This window comes from Lipotes vexillifer, unplaced genomic scaffold, assembly GCF_000442215.2.
Source record: "Lipotes vexillifer unplaced genomic scaffold, Lipotes_vexillifer_v1.1 scaffold513, whole genome shotgun sequence".
NCBI classification, from domain to species: Eukaryota; Metazoa; Chordata; class Mammalia; order Artiodactyla; family Lipotidae; genus Lipotes; species Lipotes vexillifer.
In genome coordinates, this window is record NW_006777952.1 from 1,723,466 (window position 1) to 1,746,367 (window position 22,902).

Genomic DNA, 22,902 nt, shown 5'->3' on the forward strand with positions numbered 1-22,902 from the left:
TTCTATTTTCAATAATGTGAATAAACTATAAGTACTGTGGGTCACAATGGTAAGAGTATATAAAGATTTTAAAAACGGAAACATATACTAAAGACATTCTTCCTCTAAGTAGGAGCTTCCTACCCAGCAGATTATAAAATAACCCCTAAATAAAAATCATCAGCCATAAAAAGAAATGAAATTGAGTTATCTGTAGTGAGGTGGATGGACCTACAGTCTGTCATACAGAGTGAAGTCAGAAAGAGAAAAACAAATACCGTATGCTAACACATATATATGGAATCTAAAAGAAAAAAAAAATGGTTCTGATGAATCTAGGGGCAGGAGAGGAATAAAGATGCAGACGTAGAGAATGGACTTGAGGATGGGGGGAGAGGGAACGGTAAGCTGGGATGAAGTGAGAGAGTGGCATGGACATATATACACTACCAAACGTAAAACAGCTAGTAGGAAGCAGCCGCACAGCACAGGGAGATCAGCTCGGTGCTTTATGACCACCTAGTGGGGTGGGATAGGGAGGGTGGGAGGGAGGGAGACGCAAGAGGGAGGAGATATGGGGATACATGTATATGTATAGCTGATTCACTTTGTTATACAGCAGAAACTAACACACCATTGTAAAGCAATTATACTCCAATAAAGATGCTAAAAAATTTTTTTAAATGAAAGGCAAAAAGAAATAAAATAATTTTTAAAATAAAAATAAATAAATAAAAGCCAGAGCAGGGTATATTCAGTCAGAATAAGAAAATCAAAACTTAAGTGCTAGTGCCAGCTCCTTACCAGTGACTGTGTGACCTCGGCACAGCCACCTAACCCATCTGATTAATAGTCCCATTGCGGAAAAGGCAAACACTGCCCTAGCTACCGCCATGAGTTGTCCTGAGGATCAAATTAAATGTAAAATATCCTAAAAATGTAAGGGTGTCCACTAATATTTGGTACTTCTGTAGCTTTAAATAATAACAAGGGCTTTCAATGATTAGAACTGTAGTAGCAAAGAGCTTTCAAATGTATTTATCACATTATTTGATACTCAAACCAGGAGAGATGGATCAAATAAGTAGTATTATTCTGATTTTCCAGATTAAGAAAACAGATTAAGGTTCTTCAGATTCAGATTAAGTTTCAAAGAGCTTAAATTGACTTGCCCACAGTTATTCAGGAAGTGGTAGACTATGTCTAAAACTCAGGGTTTCCATTCCCAGACCAGGCTCTTTGGATCACTTCTGTATTTCTCTTCTGTCTGTCCCTGTCAGTGTGCTCAATTCATTATTATAATCTCTCAGAAGGCAGAAACTATTATATCCAACTTTACAGAGCTTCCCAGGAACTAACCTAAAAAACTTACACCAGGGCATGGAACTATGAGGAAGAACAATCACCAACGCTGCTATGTACAACGTTCTGGATAGTAGGATATACTCAACTTTGTGTGGATGTGTGTGTGTAAAGGATGCCTAACATAATGCTGAACAATAAAGAAACATGCAACAAATATTTGATAAATGATTGATTTGTGTCCTGGACAGGGAAAAAGAATGAGCCAGCAGATGAAGAACATAAACTATATTCAAAATGGAACCTGAAAAAATGCAGTCAGAAGTCAGCTAACTTTCAAAGCTAAAACCCACAGATATGGGAAGCAATTTAGAGGATATATGAATAGAATTTTAGTGCTGGTGTTACGGCATCTTAGGTTAGTGATTCTCAAAAGCCACGCGCGTTAGAATCACCTGGGATACCTGTTAAAATGCAAATCCCTAGCTACACTGCTAGAACTAGATTCCAATTCAGTAGGTCTGGGATGGTGCCCAGGAATCTGTATTTTCATAAGTATCCTAGGAGATTCTTAAACAATGGACACATTTTGCAAAAACACTATGCTAAGGTATCCCCGTTATCTTAAGTGATCATAAAATGATAAATATCCTTTAAAATTAATTTGAATCCATTTCTTTAACATCTTTACTGGAGTATAATTGCTTTACAATGGTGTGTTTCTGCTTTATAGCAAAGTGAATCAGTTATACATATTCATATGTTCCCATATCTCTTCCCTGTTGCATCTCCCTCCCTCCCACCCTCCCTATCCCACCCCTCTAGGTGGTCACAAAGCACCGAGCTGATCTCCCTGTGCTATGCGGCTGCTTCCCACTAGCTACCTATTTTACGTTTGGTAGTGTATTTTAAATATAGTCACATGTCATATTACTTTGAGGAGGATTCCAAAATTAAACAATGAGGTTCACAACTCCAAAAGTTTCATCTCTCCTAAGTGTTCTCCAGGCACAGACTACAAGGCCATGATGATCAATGCCTTAGGCAGCCCTAAATAACATCACTATCCATATGGCTGAAAGCATTACTGAACAGCCATTCAGGAGAGAAACCCCAAAATATAACTAGCTTTACATGTTAATAAACCAACCATCACAGAAAAGCATACAATTTAAATTGAGCTGGTAATCCAAAATTAGGAAAGCAGAGTATGAAGACTGTCACAAGAAAAGCAGTTTTCATTTTAACATACCAAAGGAGCTCAGCCATGGCAATGAAATAAGAACAGAATGCAAACACTCTGGGATTTATTACAATTTTTCCCTCCTCTTCAAGAGAAAGGAGAAACCCTTTTAAATAACAGATTTATCTAATCATTGTTCAATGTCTGAGTTTTAGTTCAGTCTCCATTATTCAAAATATTTTTAAAACTGCACAGGTGGGTCAAATGACTGTTCTGGTTCATCTTGATTTTGAAAGGAATGAATTTCATCACCTACATCAGGATTAAATTCAGAAAACGTCATGGAAATGTAATCCTCAACAGGTGGTTCCCATTCTAGAAAATATGAGCTACTCTCCACCTACAAGAGGAAGGACAATTGCCCAGGTTTCCTCCACTGCTTGACTATCTCTCTATTTAAATTGACTTCATGATATATGAGCTGGGTCAGGGTATACCAACTGCCCGCAGAGAACACTTTTCCTTTCTTTCTTTTTTATTGTTTCTTTGGGGGGTTTTTTGGTTGTTGTTTTTTTTTGGGTGGGGGGGTTGTGTGTGCTTTTTGTGTTTTCTTTGGCTTGGTTTGGTTTCTGCAATAAGAGCTTTCTCTAATAAACCTGAAGATTACAATGTGGTTATGGGGTCATAACGCCACTTCTGTATCAATCTCTTACCCTTGTGAAAAATCAGAACTTTGTCCAAACTGAATATGCAAAATACCAATTAAACTCCAGGAAAAGAACATAAAAACATATCAAAGTTCCTGGGGTATGAATCTGTCATCATCATCATTATTATTACTATTATTATTTACAGAACCTATATACTGAATTCAGAAAACCAAAACTGAAAGTCTGCGTAAAACTACAGGCCTTGAGGCCAAAGGAAAATTTGATAAAACATACAAGAATCAGCATCTATTGTCTTGATGGACTATTAAATATTTCTGCACTTAACACAGTACTCTAAATCATTTTCAAAAAAGACAGATATTCTGTTCCAGCTATTATACACTGGCCACATTCACCAATACCACCCTCATTTCACAACAAAGAAGCACTAGACTTGGGAGCCAAAAACCCCAATTTTGAGTAAATGCTCTGCTATCTCCTAACCCAATGATGTAAGACAAGTTAATGTCACCTCTCTGAGCCTGTCTTCTCATTTGTAAAATAGGATATGGCTCTCCCTACTTTCAAAGTTGTAAGAGTATATGAAATAAGGTACATGAAAAGATTTTTGTGAATTATAAAAAGATCACTCAGTTGTAAAAGATTCTGATCAATCATTTCTCCATATGAAAAGACTAAAAAAACAAGCACTCTACCTCAACCAAATACACAAGACGGCAACTAAACTGAAAAGGAATTTAAAGAAAAAGCAGATAGTGTTTCTTTTAGGCTTGCTGCCATATTTCATTTAGGCACACCCGAGACTCTGGGCAGACCTTTATTTCATGGCTGCACTAATTTCTGTGTCAAGATGTGTAGCTATGTCTTATGAGTCAAAAATAATCACACAAAACCCATGAAAGCCAGATTCTATTTTTCTTAAGCCTCGGGCCAAGAGAAGTGCTATGCTTTGTTTTATGCTCATTCCTACTTCATTATGCCATTGCAGGTTATAAAGTTGGGGGAAGAGAACAAAATACTTACAGCTGCAGACACTATTTGGGCAGAAATTCCCTTCAAAAGTGAATGTCGCATAACTGATCCATGGAGCGAAAAAGAATCAGGTAATTTCTTCTTTCTTAAAAAGAAAAAAAAAAGGAAAATGTTTAAGAATTGGAAAAAAAAAGTGAAGAGGCAGGGTCTTTAAAACTTTGAAAGAAGAAAAAATAAAAATGAGAAAAGCATAAAACAATGTATTACTTTGTTAGCTCTGGTTTGCAAAGAGGTATAAAGTCTAACAGTCTCACGTTAAAATGTACTGAATCCACCCTGAGCCTCAGAGAAGCACAAGCAGGAAAATGAATAAAGCCACCATTTCTTTTTCACTGATTCAACCTGTTCCTTGCCCACCTTAAGAAATACAGCAAGAGGTTCTGCTACTCATCAGAAGGTTACCTATAGAGCACCCCTGCTCACATGTCTACATTACCTCTACCTGCCTTCCACCTTTGCCACCTTTCTTGCCCTCCTGTTGTCTATAACGACCCTCTCATTCTCCAACCAACTGCCTCAAATTCCCTACTCATTACTCATTCTCTGATGCTCCTTTCACTTAACCTACTCATCACTGTACAAAAAATAATTTAACTTTTACCAAACATTGAACACCTACCCTATGTGACTAAACGTATGTTCTGAGGATACAAAAATAAGGTCTAAGTTCCTACTCTCAAGGACCTCATATCCTAGCTAGAGGGACGAATGAGTAACTCACTCTTAAATTAAAGGATAAATGTTATAAAAGAAAAATAAATAAAGCACTACAGAAATGAAATGAAGAGTTTAATCCTGTTTATTAGGGAGCTATTAGGGAGAGCTATAGAAAAGAAAAGGCATCTGAGCTGGCCTTGATAGATAACTAGGAGTCTGTCAGACAACAAAAAAGCACAAGCAATAATATGAAGATGTAATGGTGCACAGTGTGTGCAGAATGTAAGTACACAAAAGGCATGGACCAGGAGGACAGGAGTGGGAGTGCTCAGAGATTATGTCAAAATGGTAAGCAGGGTTCAGACTGATGCCATGCAAAGCAGTTCTGACATTATTATGTAGGCAAAAAGAAGACACCACAGCTTTTAAGCAGGTAGTGACCAAATCATCCAAAACATTTACGTTATAATGGTTCCATACAAATTTTAGGATTGTTTTTTCTGTGAAAAATGTTATTGAAATTTTGATAGGGATTGCACTGAATCTATACATGGCTGTGGGTAGTATGAACATTTTCATTAATCCATGAACATGGGATATCTTTCCATTTGTGTTTTTTAATTTCATTCATCAATTCTTATCATTTTCTGTGTATAGCTTGTTCACCTCCTTGTTCCTAAACTTATTCCTAAGTATTTTATTGCTTTTGATGCCATTGTAAATGAGATTTTTATTACTTTTTTATATATTTCATTGTTAGTTTATAGAAACACAACTGATCCAAATCAAAGTAACCTTGAGAAAGAAGACCAAAGCTGGAGGCATCACACTTCCTGATTTCAAACTCTATTTCAAGCTACAGTAATCAAAACAGGATGGTACTGGCATTATAAAAGACGCATAGATCAACGAACAAAATAGAGAGCCCAGAAATAACCACTTGCATATACTGGCAACTAATATTTGACAAAGGAGCCAAGAGCACTCAATGAGGAAAGAATATTCTCTCCAATAAATGGTGCTAGGAAAACTAGGTAATCACATGTAGAAGAATGAAACTGTACCCTTACCTTATACCACTCACAAAGATTAAACAAATTAAATACTTAAACATAAGACCTGAAACCACAAAGCTCTTAGAAAAAAACAAAGGGAAAAACCTCCTTGACAGTGGTACTGGCAGCAATTTTTTGGTTATGTATGGAACCGAAAACACAAGCAACAAAAGCAGATATACATATAATATATATAAATATATATAAATGGGACTACATCAAACTAAAAAGCTTCTGCACAGCTAAAGAAACAATCAAAACATGAAAAGGCAACCTATGGAATAGGAAAAAATATCTGAAAACCATTAACCCCATAAGGGGTGAATAACCAAAATATATAAAGAACACTTATAACTCAAGAGCAAAAAACGATCTGAGTAAAAAAATGCGCAGAGGACCTAAATAGGCATTTTCCCAAGGAACACAACAGACGGCCAACAGGTACATGAAAAGGTGCTCAACATCACTAATCACCAGAGAAATGCATATGAAAACCACAATGAGATATCATCTCATATCCATTAGTATGGCTATTACCAAAAAAACAAAAGTTAAGCGTTTGTGAGGATGCAGAGAAAAAGGAATCCCCAGACACTGTTGGTGGGAATGTAAATAGGTGCAGTCACTATGGAAAATAGCATGGAGGTCCCTCAAAAAATTAAAACTAAAACTACCATGTGATCCAGCAATCCCACTTCTGGGTTGTATATTCAAAGGAAACAAAATCACTATCTCAAAGAGATATCTGCACTCGTATGTTCATTGCAGCATTATGCAAAATAGCCAAGATACAGAAAAAACCTAAGTTAAATGTCCATCTACAGATGAATGGATACAGATGTGTATGCACATACATACACACACACACAAAATGGAATATTATTCAGCCATGAGAAAGAAGGAAATCCTGCCATTTGTGACAACACTGATGGACCTTGAGGGCATTATGCTACAAGAAATAAGTCAGAGCAGGACAAATACTGTATGATCTCACTTATAGTGGAATTTTAAAAAACCAAACTCACAGAAAGAGAGACTAAAATAGTGACATCCAGGGGCAGGGGGAAATACAGAGATGCTGGTCAAAGGGTATAAACTTCCAGTTTTAATATGAGTAAGTTCTGGGGATCTAATATACAGCATGGTGACTATAACAACACTGTGTTATATACTCGAAAGTTGCTAAGAGAGTAGATCTTAGATGTTCTCACTGCAAAAAAAAAAAACAGGCTAATTATGTGAGGTGATAAGTAACCCTTCTGTGGTAATCATTTCACAATATATACATATATCAAAGAATCACGCAGAGGGAAGACAGCAGAAGCAAGAAGAAATACAATCCTGCAGCCTGTCGGAAAAAAACCACATTCACAGAAAGACAGACAAGATGAAAAGGCAGAGGGCTATGTACCAGATGAAGGAACAAGATAAAACTCCAGAAAAACAACTAAATGAAGTGGAGATAGGCAACCTTCCAGAAAAAGAATTCAGAATAATGATGGTGAAGATGATCCAGGACCCCAGAAAAAGAATGGAGGCAAAGATCGAGAAGATGCAAGAAATGTTTAACAAAGACCTAGAAGAATTAAAGAACAAACAAACAGAGATGAACAATACAATAACTGAAATGAAAACTACACTAGAAGGAATAGCAGAATAACTGAGGCAGAAGAACAGATAAGTGGCCTGGAAGACAGAATGGTGGAATTCACTGCTGTGGAACAGAATAAAGAAAAAGGAATGAAAAGAAATGAAGACAGCCTAAGAGACCTCTGGGACAACATTAAACACAACAACATTCCCATTATTGGGGTCCCGAAAGGAGGAGAGAGAGAAAGGACCCGAGAAAGTATTTGAAGAGATTATAGTCGAAAACTTCCCTAACATGGGAAAGGAAATGGCCACCCAAGTCCAGGAAGCGCAGAGAGTCCCATACAGGATAAACCCAAGGAGAAAAATGCCGAGACACACAGTAATCAAACTGGCAAAAATTAAAGACAAAAAAAATTATTGAAAGCAGCAAGGGAAAAACGACAAATAACATACAAGGGAACTCCCATAAGGTTAACAGCTGATTTCTCAGCAGAAACTCTACAAACCAGAAGGGAGTGGCATGAAATACTTAAAGTGATGAAAGGGAAGAACCTACAACCAAGATTACTCTACCCAGCAAGGATCTCATTCAGATTCGATGGAGAAATCAAAAGCTTTACAGACGAGCAAAAGCTAAGAGAATTCAGCACCACCAAACCAGCTCTACAACAAATGCTAAAGGAAATTCTCTAAGTGGGAAACACAAGAGAAGAAAAGTACCTACAATAACAAACCCAAAACAATTAAGAAAATGGTCATAGGAACGTACATATCGATAATTACCTTAAACGTGAATGGATTAAATGCTTCAACCAAAAGACACAGGCTTGCTGAATGGATACAAAAACAAGACCCATATATATACTGTCTATAAGAGACCCACTTCAGACACAGGGACACTCAGACTGAAAGTGAGGGGATGGAAAAAGATATTTCATGAAAACGGAAATCAAAAGAAAGCTGGAGTAGCAATACTCATATCAGATAAAATAGACTTTAAAATAAAGAATGTTAAAAGAGACAAGGAAGGACACTACATAATGATAAAGGGATCAATCGAAGAGGAAGATATAACAATATTAAATATTTATGCACCTAACATAGGAGCACCTCAATACATAAGGCTAATGCTAACAGCTATAAAAGGGGAAATCAACAGTAACACAGTCATAGTAGGAGACTTTAACACCCTACATTCACCAATGGACAGATCATCCAAAATGAAAATAAATAAGGAAACAGAAGCTGTAAATGACACAATGGACCAGATAGATTTAATTGATATTTATAGGACATTCCATCCAAAAACAGCAGATTACACTTTCTTCTCAAGTGAGCACAGAACATTCTACAGGATAGATCACATCTTGGGTCACAAATCAAGCCTCAGTAAATTTAATAAAATTGAAATCATATCAAGCATCTTTTCTGACCACAACGTTATGAGATTAGAAATGAATCACAGGGAAAAAAACGTAAAAAACACAAACACATGGAGGCTAAATAATACATTATTAAATAACCAAGAGATCACTGAAGAAATCAAAGAGGAAATCAAAAAACACCTAGAGACAAATGATAATGAAAACATGATGATCCAAAACCTATGGGATGCAGCGAAAGCAGTTCTAAGAGGGAAGTGCATAGCTATACAAGCCTACCTCAAGAAACAAGAAAAATCTCAAATAAACAATCTAACCTTACACCTAAAGGAACTAGAGAAAGAAAAACAAACAAAACCCAAAGTTAGCAGAAGGAAAGAAATCATACAGATCAGAGGAGAAATAAATGAAATAGAAACAAAGAAAACAACAGCAAAGATCAATAACCCTAAAAGCTGGTTCTTTGAGAAGATAAACAAAATTGATAAACCATTAGCCAGACTCATCAAGAAAAAGAGGGAGAGTAGTCAAATCAATAAAATTAGAAATAAAAAAGGAGAAGTTAAAGATATCGCAGAAATACAAAGCATCCTAAGAGACTACTAAAAGCAACTCTAGGCCAATAAAATGGACAACCTGGAAGAAATGGACACATTCATAGAAAGGTATAACCTTCCAAGACTGAACCAGGAAAAATTAGAAAATATGAACAGACCAATCACAAGTAATGAAATTGAAACTGTGATTTAAAATCTTCCAACAAACAAAAGTCCAGGACCAGATGGTTTCACAGGTGAATTCTATCAAACATTTAGGTAAGAGCTAACACCCATCCTTCTCAAACTCTTCCAAAAAACTGCGGAGGAAGGAACACTCCCAAACTCATTCTATGAGGCCACCATCACCCTGATACCAAAACCAGACAAAGAAACTACAAAAAAAGAAAATTACAGACCAATATCACTGATGAATATAGATGCAAAAATCCTCAACAAAATACTAGCAAAGAGAATCCAACAACACATTAAAAGGATCATACACCATGTTCAAGTGGGATTTATCCCAGGGATGCAAGGATTCTTCAATATACGCAAATCAATCAATGTGATACACCATATTAACAAATTGAAGAATAAAGACCATATGATCATCTCAATAGATGCAGAAAAAGCTTTCGACAAAATTCAACACCAATTTATGACAAAAACTCTCCAGAAAGTGGGCATAGGGGGAAACCTACCTCAACATAATTAAGGCCATATATGACAAACCCACAGCAAATATCATTCTCAATGGTGAAAAACTGAAAGCATTTCCTCTAAGATCAGGAACAAGACAAGGATGTCCACTCTCGCCACTATTATTCAACATAGTTTTGGAAGTCCTAGCCACCACAATCAGAGAAGAAAAAGAAATAAAAGGAATACAGATTGGAAAAGAAGACGTTAAACTGTCACTGTTTGCAGATGACATGATACTATACATAGAGAATCCTAAAGATGCCACCAGAAAACTACTAAAGCTAATCAATGAAGATGGTAAAGTAACAGGGTACAAAATTGATCCACAGAAATCTCTTGCATTCCTATACACTAATGATGAAAAATCTGAAAGAGAAATTAAGGAAACACTCCCATATACCATTACAACAAAAAGAATAAAACACCGAGGAGTAAACCTACCTAGGGAGACAAAAGAGCTGTATGCAGCAAACTATAAGACAGTGACGAAAGAAATTTAAGATGATACCAACAGATGGAGAGATATACCGTGTTCTTGCATTGGAAGAATCAATATTGTGAAAATGACTATACTACCCAAAGCAATCGACAGATTCAATGCAATCCCTATCAAATTACCAATGCCATATTTTACAGAACTAGAACAAAAAATCTTAAAATTTGTATGGAGACACAAAAGACCCCGAATAGCCAAAGCAGTCTTCAGGGGAAAAAAAGGAGCTGAAGGAATCAGACTCCCTGACTTCAGACTATACTACAAAGCTACAGTAATCAAGGCAATATGGTACTGGCACAAAAACAGAAACATAGATCCATGGAACAAGATAGAAAGCCCAGAGATAAACCCACACACTTATGGTCAACTAATCTATGACAAAGGAGGCAAGGATATACAATCGAGAAAAGACAGTCTCTTCAATAAGTGGTGCTGGGAAAACTGGACAGGTACATGTAAAAGAATGAAATTAGAACACTCCCTAACACCATACACAAAAATAAACTCAAAATGGATTAGAGACCTAAATGTAAGACCAGACACTATAAAACTCTTAGAGGAAAACACAGGCAGAACACTCTTTGACATAAATCACAGCAAGATCTTTTTTGATCCACCTCCTAGAGTAATGGAAATAAAAACAAAAATAAACAAATGGGACCTAACGAAACTTAAAAGCTTTTGCACAGCAAAAGAAACCATAAACAAGACGAAAAGACAACCCTCAGAATGGGAGAAAATATTTGCAAATGAAGCAACTGACACAAAGGATGTCTCCAAAATATATAAATAGCTCATGCAGTTCAATATTAAAAAAATGAACAAGCCAATCCAAAAATGGGCAGAAGACCTAAATAGACATTTCTCCAAAGAAGACCTACAGATGGCCAAGAAGCACATGAAGAGCTGCTCAACATCACTCATTATTAGAGAAATGCAAATCAAAACTACAATGAGGTATCACCTCACACCAGTTAGAATAGGCATCATCAGAAAATCTACAAACAACAAATGGGTGTGGAGAAAAGGGAATCCTCTTGCACTGTTGGTGGGAATGTAAATTGATACAGCCAGTATGGAGGTTCCTTAGAAAACCAAAAATAGAACTACCATATGATCCAGCAATCCCACTACTGGGCATATACCCAGAAAAAAACATAATTCAAAAAGACACATGCACCCCAACGTTCACTGCACCACCATTTACAATAGCCAGGTCATGGAAGCAACCTAAATGCCCATCAACAGACAAATGGATAAAGAAGATGTGGTGCATATATACAATGGAATATTACTCAGTCATAAAAAGGAACGAAATTGGGTCATTTGTTGAGACGTGGATGGATCTAGAGACTGTCATGCAGAGTGAAGTAAGTCAGAAAGAGAAAAACAAATAGCGTATATTAATGCATATATGTGGAGCCTAGAAATATGGTACAATGAACAGGTTTGCAGGGCAGAAATTGAGACACAGATGTAGAGAACAAACATATGGACACCAAGCGGGGAAAGCCGTGGGGGGTGGGGGTGGGGATGTGATGAATTGGGCGATTGAGATTGATAAGTATACACTTAATGTGCATAAAATTGATGACTAATAAGAACCTGCTATATAAAAAAATAAAATAAAATTCAAAAATTAAAAAAAAAAAGAATCACATTGTATACCTTAAATCTACACAGTACTGCATGTCAATTATATCTCAATAAAGCTGAAAAAATTTAAGTTATTTATTTGTAGAAGAAAGTGATGAAGAGGTTAATATATCCAGCCATGGCCCCTATCCCACAAGAGTTGACAACCTAAAGAAGACAGCACTGACACAGGCAAAATTTAAGAAGTTGAGGAAAAATACACCAACAACTTAGCCACATTAAAGTTACACATGAATTCAATAAAGTATTTACATTATGCTTCCTCCACTTCTCTTTCCTTTTCATGTGCTCTCCAAGAATTTGGAAGGTGAAAAGCAGCCAAAATGAAGTTATATAGGGTTAGAAGTCCTTTTCCCAAATCTTTAATCATCTTTGTGACTCTCCTCTGAATCCATTTCAAGGGAATGCAGAAACACTGGAGCTGTCCTTAGAGAGCAGGAGGAAGGTGGTGGAGGGAGGAGTGAGGGAACAGAAAGGTGGTGAGGTAAACCAAGCCTCACATTTCCACCACAGACACTGTACCAGGTGTGATGTGTGCACCCTCTAAGGGCTCTCCTGCTTCTGGGTGTCCCTGGCTATTATTATAGCTTCCTACTGGGTGTACAGAAGACAGTCGTCATGTCATCCACCTTTTTATCCTCTCCCCTCAACAGTGCCTAAATATTCAGGATCTAGCATGCATTTTATTTCCACCTGAGTGGGCCTTCTACTTCCTATGCAGAGCTTCAGCAGGCCATACTGTATGCAAGTGTGATTTAAATGAATGCTTAACCAGAGAGCCCAGAGATAAACCCACACACCTACGGTCAATTAATCTTCAACAAAGGAGGCAAGAATATAAAACAGGAAAAAGACAGTCTCTTCAGCTATTGGTGCTGACAAAGCTGGACAGGTGCATGTAAATCAACGAAGTTAGAACACACCCTCTCATCATGCACAAAAATAAACTCAAAATGGCTTAAAGACTTAAACATAAGACATGACACCATAAAACTCCTAGAAGAGAATATAGGCAAAACGTTCTCTGACATAAATCATACCAGTGTTTTCTTAGGTCAGTCTCCCAAGGCAACAGAAATAAAAACAAAAGTAAACAAATGGGACCTAATCAAACTTACAAGCTTTTGCACAGCAAAGGAAACCATAAACAAAATGAAAAGAATGGGAGAAAATATTTGCAAACGATGCACCCAACAAGGGCTTCATTTCCAAAATATACAAACAGCTCATACAACACACACACAAAAAAACCAAACAACCCAATTGAAAAACGGGCAGAAGACCTATATAGACATTTCTCCAAAGAAGACATAAAGATGGCCAGTAGGCACATGAAATGATGCTCAACATTGCTAATTATTAGAGAAATGCAAGTCAAAACCACAATGAGATACCAACCCGCACTGGTCAGAATGGCCATCATTAAAAAGTCTACAAATAACAAATACTGGAGAGGGTATGGAGAAAAGGGATCCCTCCTACACTGTTAGTGGGAATGTAAGCTGGTACAGTCACTATGGAAAACAGTATGGAGGTTCCTCAGGAAACTAAAAACAATTACCATATGATCTAGCAATCCCACTCCTGGGTATATATCTGAACAAAAGTATAATTCAAAAAGATATATGCACCCCTATGTTCATAGCAGCACTATTCACAATAGCCAAGACATGGAAACAACCTAAATGTCCATTGACAGATGAATGGATAAAGAAGACGTGGTACATATATACAATGGAATACTACGCAGCCATAAAAAAGAATGAAATAATGCCATTTGCAGCAACATGGGTGTAACCAGAGATTATCAATACTAAGTAAGTCAGAAAGAGAAAGACAAATACCATATGATATCACCTTTATGTGGAATCTAAAAATATGGCACAAATGAACCTATCTATGAAACAGAAAGAGACGCACAGACACAGAGAACAGACCTGTGGTTGCTTGGCAGGGGCGGGGAATGAACTGGGAGTTTGGGGTTAGTAGATGGAAACTATTACACATAGAATGGATAAACAGGTCCTACTGTAGAGCACAGGGAACTATATTCAATATCCTGGGATAAACCATAATGGAAAAGAATATGAAAAAGAATGTCTATATATGTATAACTGAGTCACTTTGCTATACAGCAGAAATTAACACAACATTGGAAATCAACTATATTTCAATTTAAAAAAAGAAGAAAAAAATAAAAGGATATTTACCTTTTTAAGTTGGTCCTGTCGCCACTATCTGAGCTTGCCACAGACGAAGTATCATAGGAGTGAGAATCAATAGTATCAATATTTAACAATGTAGGATCTTCAAGAACAAAAGAATCATCTTCATCATCCGTCTAAATTAGAAGAACATGGATAAATGAATTCAAAATTCCAAATACTCTATAAGTCAAATAGGCGTTAATGGGTTTCTCCAAAACACTCATATGCTTATTCTGTTTTTCACCCATTTTTCACGCATTGTTGTTGACCAGAGAGGCATAGTACAGAATTAAATTTCAACTCTAGTTATCTCTCCCTACAAAGAGTTCACTCCAAAAATTTCTTTCTTGTAGCTGGAAGAAGTAGGAGCAGTTATGCAGATTATTGTTAGTTGCCAAATATTTCTTAAAATTCAAATGTGTATAGATGCTTTACTAGTTAACTAACAGCCAATGGCTAATTGAAGAAAATAAATACCACCTGACTATAGATAGTTTACCTTAAGAAATATGACAAGCAGACAGAAGAAAGGCATTCTGGGTTGGAAACAGCATGTGCAAACACAGTGATTTCATAATATGAATTTTGCCCATGAAAAAGGAAGTAGTCTAAAATGAATGGAGTATTTGAGTAGGAGTTGGAGGTGATCCTAGAAAGATAAGCTGGGATCCAAATTGTAAAAGTCTTATATTCCATTAAGCTAGCTGACAGGAGGGCCCTATTTGTCCACCACTGTAACCCTAGTGCCTAGTACAATGCCTGACACATAATCAGTACTCATTTACTTAATAAATTAATGTACTATATATAGTAGGCAGTGGGAAGGCAACTGAGATCTTTAAAAAATGTACACATGATGGGAACCATGCTTTAGAAAGATAAATGGGGCAGTATGAGGATGGATGAGGGTAGAGGGGAAGACAGGCAGGGAGACTAATAAGAACAAGCAAGATGGCTATTGCAATGTCAAGGAAAGACAGGAGAGTTCAGTGTAGGAATGCAGCAGAAGGGGTCAAGAGAAGCAATAAGGAAAGAGACATTACTGAGGTAAAATCCAAAATTCCTGGTTACCATTTAAAGTGTGTTTGGGGGGGGGTTGGGGGGGTTAAGAAAGAAGTCAAAGAAGATTCCAAGGTTTCCAGCTTGAGCAACTAGCAAAAGGTGATACTACTAACTGAGATAAGAAAGCAAAAAGAATAGCAGATAAAGCAGAATGAGTTTAGCTTTGAACAAGCTGATTCTGGGCAACAGACATTAAAGGAAAAAAGTTCTGATCTTACCTCCTCTTTCAGCCGGACTACCTTCTGCCTTATCATTTCCATTCATATTCTTAAGAGAGCAGAGCAGTCCATACTCATTACCTCCACTTTCTCCACCCATTACCAGCTACTGACTACTACTCTTGCTGAAGTCACTAGTCAAATCCATCAGCCTATTTTCCGTTAGCATGCTCTTGTCCTGTACGCATCACTTAACACTACTGGCCATGCCCCACTTCTTGAAACTTTCTCTTCCCTTGGTTTCCAATACATCTCTTTGCTACTCCTCCAACTTATGTGGCCTCTTCTATCAGTCATGTTCTCTACTTGTCCTCAGCCCAACCTTTAAGTGATGTTGTTCCCCAGGATTATATTCTTGTCTCTTCCTACTTCACACACTGCCTATATGAACAACCTAATCCATACTTATAGTTTCAAGTATGATGTCATGCTAATGACTCCATGCTAATGTCATGCTAATGTATCTTTAGTACCAACATTTCTCTTGCAGTTTAGGCCATATTTCTGACTGTTTTTCAGATATCTCCACACACAAGGTTGCTAAGAACAGGATGAGGGTTAGCAAGGAGCTACTGTGTTACTTGAGAGCTGTACAAGAATGGAAGGACTGCCATAAGGAAAGGTAACAGAAACAATTCATAAATAAGAACCGCAGCACCAAGGTCTTAAGCAAGAGAGTCAATCAAGATCTTATCTGATTTTCTTAAGCAGCCCAGAGACATAATTAAAGAAAACAGATTAGCTAAATTAAGCCAGGGTTGAGGCTTACAGGATAAGTGGGGGGAAAAACATGAGGAAGAGAGCTGAGGGTATCAATAAGGCTGAATTTAAAATTAGTAGCTACACAGTAGAGCTATCAATTCTCACAAATTGATGTGTAAAATCTACGCAAGCCTATCAAACTTCAGCTGGGGTGTGTGTGTGTGTAAACTAGTAAAGTGATTCTCAAACTTACGTGGAAACGAAAAAGACCAAGAATGAGCAAGGCAATGTTGAAGAACAACAAGCTGGAAGATTTGAAACTGCTATTATCAAGACCTATTATAAAGGTTCAGACATTAGAGTGTGCTATTGGGGCAAGTATAGAAAGACCCATGAAATCACACCAACACATATATGATCACCTGATTTAAAACAGAAGTGACATCGCAGCTCCGTAAGTGCTGCTGCCTCATACCACACACCATCACACACAAAAATTTCAGATTAATTGCCGAACTAATGTGAAAGGCAGAACAATAAAGATTTTAAAACAAAATAAGATATGGGCTTCCCTGGTGGCACAGTCGTTGAGAGTCCGCCTGCCGATGCAGGGGATACGGGTTCGTGCCCCGGTCTGGGAAGATCCCACGTGCCGTGGAGTGGCTGGGCCCGTGAGCCATGGCCGTTGAGCCTGCTGGTCCGGAGCCTGTGCTCCACAACGGGAGAGGCCACAGCAGTGAGAGGCCCACATACCGCAAAAAAAAAAAAAAAAAAAAAAAAAAAAACAAAATAAGATAGCATCATCATGACTTTGGAATCTGCAAAATTTTCTTCAACTGGACGCACCAAAAAACTAATCATAATGGAAAAATTTAATAGGCTGAACTACTACTAAGAACTTCTGCTCATCAAAAGAAACCATTGAGAGTGAAAAAGTAACCCACAGAATGGAACAAGATATTTGCAATACATATATCTAATAAAAACTTATATCCATCAAATATAAAGAACTCTTATAAATAAGTTTTTTAAAAATCAATTCAATAGAAAAGTGGGTGAAAGACATGAAAAAGCAATTCACAAAAGAGATATCCAAATGGCCAGAACATACGAAGATACCCCAATTTCATCAGTCTTCAGGGAAATTCAGATTAAAACTATGTGATACCACTACACACCTACAAGTATGAATGGCTAAAGTGAAAAAGAGAGAAAAATTCAGAAGTTGATGAGGATATGGTAACCAGAACTTCCATATATTGCTGTAGGAAGTATATATTATCACAACCACTTTGAGGAACCTGTGGCAGTATCAACCAAAGCTGAACATGCCCATACCTGATGACCTAGCAATTCTACTCTTAGGTACATACCCAGCAGAAATGTGTGTGTGAGTGCGTGTGTATGTATGTGTACACATGTGTGTATATATCTAAAGATATGAATAAGAATATTCACAGCAGCACTTTTCATAGCAGCCAGAAGCCAGATATTATAAAACTGCCCATAAACAGTTGAATGAATAAATAATGGTATATGACAAAGAATTTTATACAACAATGGGAATGGATGAACAATTGCATGCAGCAAAAATATGAATAAATCTAAAAACACAATATCAAGGGAAGTCAGTCAGATGCACAAAAGCACATACTGTATAATTCCATTTATATGAAGTTCAAAGCAGCCAAGGCAGTCAATGCCAGTAGAAGTAAGGATAGTGATTATCCTGGTTGGGTACTGAAGGAGCACAAGAGGAGCTTCTGGGGTGCTAGTAATGTTTCATTTCTTCATCTGGACTCTGGTTACACAGAGCATTCTGTTTGTGAAAATTCACCAAGCAGTACACTTACGACCTGTGCACTTTTTCTATATGTATGTTGTACCTCAATTAAAAGTTCAAAAGAAATTTCTGGCTGCACAATCCAACAGTAGAACTGAAGTGAAGCCAGGGCTACTCTCAGACACTGGGAGACTAAGAAGGATCAAGAGACTTGGTCCTGAGGAGGTCAAAGAGCATGTTTAATGGAGGTAAGAGAACGTGGGGTAGGGGGAGGACTGTTAGGATTAGAGCACAAAATTTCAAAATTGAAAACCTCAGAAGTAGCATAGTTTCAAAGGATGACAAGGCCTAGTAACATTATTTCATGCCCTAAATTCTGAGATTTAGGATGTCTCAGTCATCTCTTTCTGTAAAATATCTTAGATGTACACTTCTTCCTAGCACCTCAGTCAGGTTGATATTAACGAACTTCATAGAATATATGCACCCACACATCCTGGAGTAAGTGCTTATTTATTTGCACTTTCTACTTCTGTCTTTTTTTTTCTTTCTTAAAATCATTTTTCTTTAATACTTCTTCCCCCTTTTTCTCTTCATAACATTCTACAACTTAAATTATTTTTACTTTCACTTATTCCCTTGCCTCGCTCCCTGGTGGTATGAAAGCTGGCCAATTTCCAGTCCTATTTCTCTCTCAAAGTCAGAGACTGTCATGCAGCACTTTATAATCCCAGCATCTAACACTATGACCCAAATACACAAGGCACCCCAATTACTACTGAGGATGATAACAGTATTATCGTCTCAGTAAACCACTAACGACTATACTTGCTGTTACTAGTAGAAGTAAATATTGCAAAGACAGTTTTTCTTCATTATGAACTACAGTCTCATTCATGAGCATTATTTTCTTTGCCATTATTATATAAAGATGTACAAATAGGGCTTTGTACACAGTCCTCTAAGATTATTTTTATTCTTCACTTAGTAACTGAAATAATATGTGATTAAGACCATGTTATCAAAATTGACTAAAATTAATCTCTTCACTGCTAAATGAAAGATTTCCTCTATATTAGGAAGCAATAAATAACTATCACTGTAACAGGATATTCTTTCATTGACCAAAGCCTTCTTTGTCAAAATTAAAAACGCTTAAGTCTTATTAACACAGATCATACATAACATTTCTGAAGTTAAAATACATTCAAAGAAACAGCGACATCAAGCTGATATTTTTTAAAAAAAGAAATAAAAGAAAAATAAAAGATACAATTCACTGAGAAAGTAGTTTGCAAGTATAGATAAAGAAGTAATAAAGACCAGGGCCCAACCCACTCAGACCTATGGGGTCAGTGGGCATTTCTATTGAGGAAGCTTTGCATCATTATCTTTTAGAAAACACAACTATGTATCTGAAATAGATTTTTAAAAATCTTTCTCAGGGCTTCCCTCGTGGCGCAGTGGTTAAGAGTCCGCCTGCCGATGCAGGGGACACGGGTTCATGCCATGGTCCAGGAAGACCCCACATGCCGTGGAGCGGCTAGGCCCGTGAGCCACGGCTGCTGAGCCTGCACGTCCGGAGCCTGTCCTCCGCAACGAGAGAGGCCACAACAGTGAGAGGCCCAGTGAGAGGCCCATGTACCGCAAAAAAAAAAAAAATCTTTCTCAAATTAGAAGCTACAGCCTCCAATGGGAGTCTTAAGCAAGTTTTTAAAGATCAAGAAGACTGAGCTGAAGAATTGTCAGCAGATGCAGGGTACAAAAAAACTGGCACTCTTCACCAACATGTACTTCCACAGAGTTCCTTTATAAAGCCTTTATGATCTGCTAATTCAGAAAGGAACATCATTCCATAACTCTAAAAACCTTTTTAATAGATATGGTACTCACAAGATAAACTATGGAGGCTTCGTTTTCTTTATACAGAACAGTGATGAAGTGCATTACAAGGCTGCAGATGCTCTTTTGTAACAGAGGACAAGCTATTTGAATATCACTGGTAGAGATAACATTATAAAACATAACACAAATCTCAAAAGTGTCATGAATTTAGTATTTCAACTCACTTACTAAAACATTTCTTTACTCTACCAAGTATGAGGCATTGTACTGGGCACAGAGATGAACAAGACATAGCTTCTGCCCTTGAGAAGCTCACAACCTAGATCAGCATGTCCAACAGAACTTTTTGCAATAATGGAAATATTCTGTATCTATGCTGTTCACTACAGTAGCCACATATGACAATTGAGCACTTGAAGTGTGCCCTGTATAACTGAGTAAGTGAAGTTTTAATTTTTATTTAACTGTAATCAATTTAAATTTAAATTGTCACATGTGACTATTGGCTCCCATGTTCGACAATGCAGGTCTAGAGACATACACTATAACTCAGAAGTATTCAAATCAATGCCATAAAATGATAGCGATCATTAGTATATACTTACTTCATTTAGTATGCTTTCCAGTGTTGGAGGAGTATCAACTTGAGGAATATCAAACTCCTTATCATCAATCTAAATAGAGAAAAGAAATTAATGCTCACATAATAATGCTTTCCCTCTTATAATTGTGAGGGCGTTTTAATTGATTAGAACCATTATCAATTAAGAGACAAACATACCACCAAACTCTTCACACAGACAGTCAACTCAATAATCTATGATAGAAAGGGTCAGGTCAAAAGACTACAGACTATCCGCATATTCAGTGATTATCAAGGACAAATATGCACTGATGCCACCATCCTGACAGCCCTTTCCAGAAAGCTTCTATTGAAGGGCTTTGGCATCTGCTTTCTTAAACAAAACAGCATTTCTTACGACAAGCCCTAATTTTCTAAGTTTAGACATAAGCCATAAGCAATACACAAAGGACTGACACTGCATTTCTTAGTATTTCATAAATTATGGTGGTGGATGATTAGGTCAAACAACTTGTCATTAAATAGTCTCATGGCCACTAAAACCTATTAATATCAAACCAATGAGGAAAAAAATCACTGCACAAGAATTCTAAACCTACCACTAGCTCTGTGATATTGAGACATCATTCAACATAGCTGCACTTCAGTTTCTTCCCCCACAAAATGGAGTATCAGTGTTGTGAAGCTCAAATGAGAAAATGTATTAAAGTGTTTCATAAACTGTAATGAGCTATACAAATGAGGAGTAATATTTTGTATAAAACTGTATACAGATGTCTATTAATCTATGCAAAAAATGATATATTTAAGCCTTTGGATCATAAAGTACACTCTAACCAACATTTTGGTTAAACCTCAAACCTGACAAAAGCTGAATTTTTACCAGATCATTTTTGAACTCCAGTTCCTTATCCAGATCTATGTAGGAGAATTTTGAAAGTGAAGCTTCCAGATTGAGAGACTTATTCAGTTCTTCATCAGTAGTCTTGGCACAAAGGCTCTGTTCCACATTTTCATGGTCTAGTTCATTGTCCATGTTTACTTTTAATAACTGTATTCGGTCAATCCAAGCAAGTTTTTGTTTGTTTTGTTCTGTTTTTTGGGCTTAGATCATGATGAACTGAATGATGATCTCTTTTCAAAAAAGAAAAAATATTTATCATTTAGATTTCCTCAACTGGACATTCCAAAGACTTACTGGGTCAGACTTCTGTGGAAACGGATTCTTATCTGACTACAGGCAAACAGAAATCAATCCTAGGGTATGGGCTATGATATGCAGGGAGGGCTTCCATGGCAGCACAAAGGAGGAACATCTGACTCAGGAGTCTAGGAAGTGGTCCACCACCCGAAATCCTAAGTCTGGTGATCATGACAGACTTGGGGCAAGCTCAGCCACTAGACCTGTTACCAACTAGATTTATGTACCTAAGAACAAGAGGGTAACTGGTGCCAAAAGCTGCAATTAACTCCTTCTTCACACTCCCAAACCTGAGCATATCTCCAGTTCTCCTTGAAGATAAGCATATAGTCCAGTTTTGTCACTGTCATCCATACAGGGCCATAGACCTCTAAGGGAACTTAGTGCAGACACAGAGGGCGCAGAATGGATAGCTAGTCACTTAACAGGACACTAGCAAATCTAAAGGTTCAGATCTATTAGGGGAGACAACAATGATGCCAGGATAAAATAATTCCACAGGGCTTCCCTGGTGGCACAGTGGTTGAGAGTCTGCCTGCCGACTCAGGGGACACGGGTTCGTGCCCCGGTCCGGGAAGATCTCACATGCCGCGGAGCAGCTGGGCCGGTGAGCCATGGCCACTGAGCCTGCACATCTGGAGCCTGTGCTCCGCAATGGGAGAGGCCACAACAGTGAGAGGCCTGCGTACCGCAAAAAAAAAAAAAAAAAAATTCCACAGCTGACTAGAGAGTCCTAGAAAGAAGGCTAGTTAAAGACAGACATTTTCAGGGAAAACTGAAATACTAAAGAAAAAGAAATGTATGCAATTTTTTTGTATTTTTCACAGCTCTAAATGATTTAATACCGTATCGAAAAGAAACAGATAATCTGGTTTACTTAAAAAGCTGTCTAGAAAACAGCTGTCTGCAAGATTTCTAGAAAACTAAAAATATTTGGGGGGAAAATAATGATAAGTTTAACGATTACATTTGCCCTTAAATGTTTTTAGCTTGTGTTATAATTAGGCTACAAGTAACCAAACTTTAAAAAGTCCATCACTTAGCTCTTCCTGTT

At 37.3% G+C, this 22,902-nt stretch overlaps 1 protein-coding gene across 2 annotated transcripts in view; it reads right to left on the reverse strand.

Moving 5' to 3' along the window:
- The window catches only part of VPS8 (VPS8 subunit of CORVET complex), a 282,734-nt gene extending 260,951 nt beyond the window's left edge, over positions 1-21,783 (reverse strand). For both annotated transcript variants that reach the window (XM_007451396.1, XM_007451397.1), the window contains exons 1-4: positions 21,531-21,783; positions 20,670-20,738; positions 14,458-14,588; positions 4,159-4,252 (exon numbers count right to left, since the gene is read on the reverse strand). In XM_007451396.1, coding sequence (XP_007451458.1) covers positions 4,159-4,252; positions 14,458-14,588; positions 20,670-20,738; positions 21,531-21,683 — 447 coding nt within the window. In that variant the 5' untranslated portion in view covers positions 21,684-21,783. The remainder of the gene's footprint in view (positions 1-4,158; positions 4,253-14,457; positions 14,589-20,669; positions 20,739-21,530) is intronic.
- Between the last annotated feature and the right edge of the window lie 1,119 nt (positions 21,784-22,902).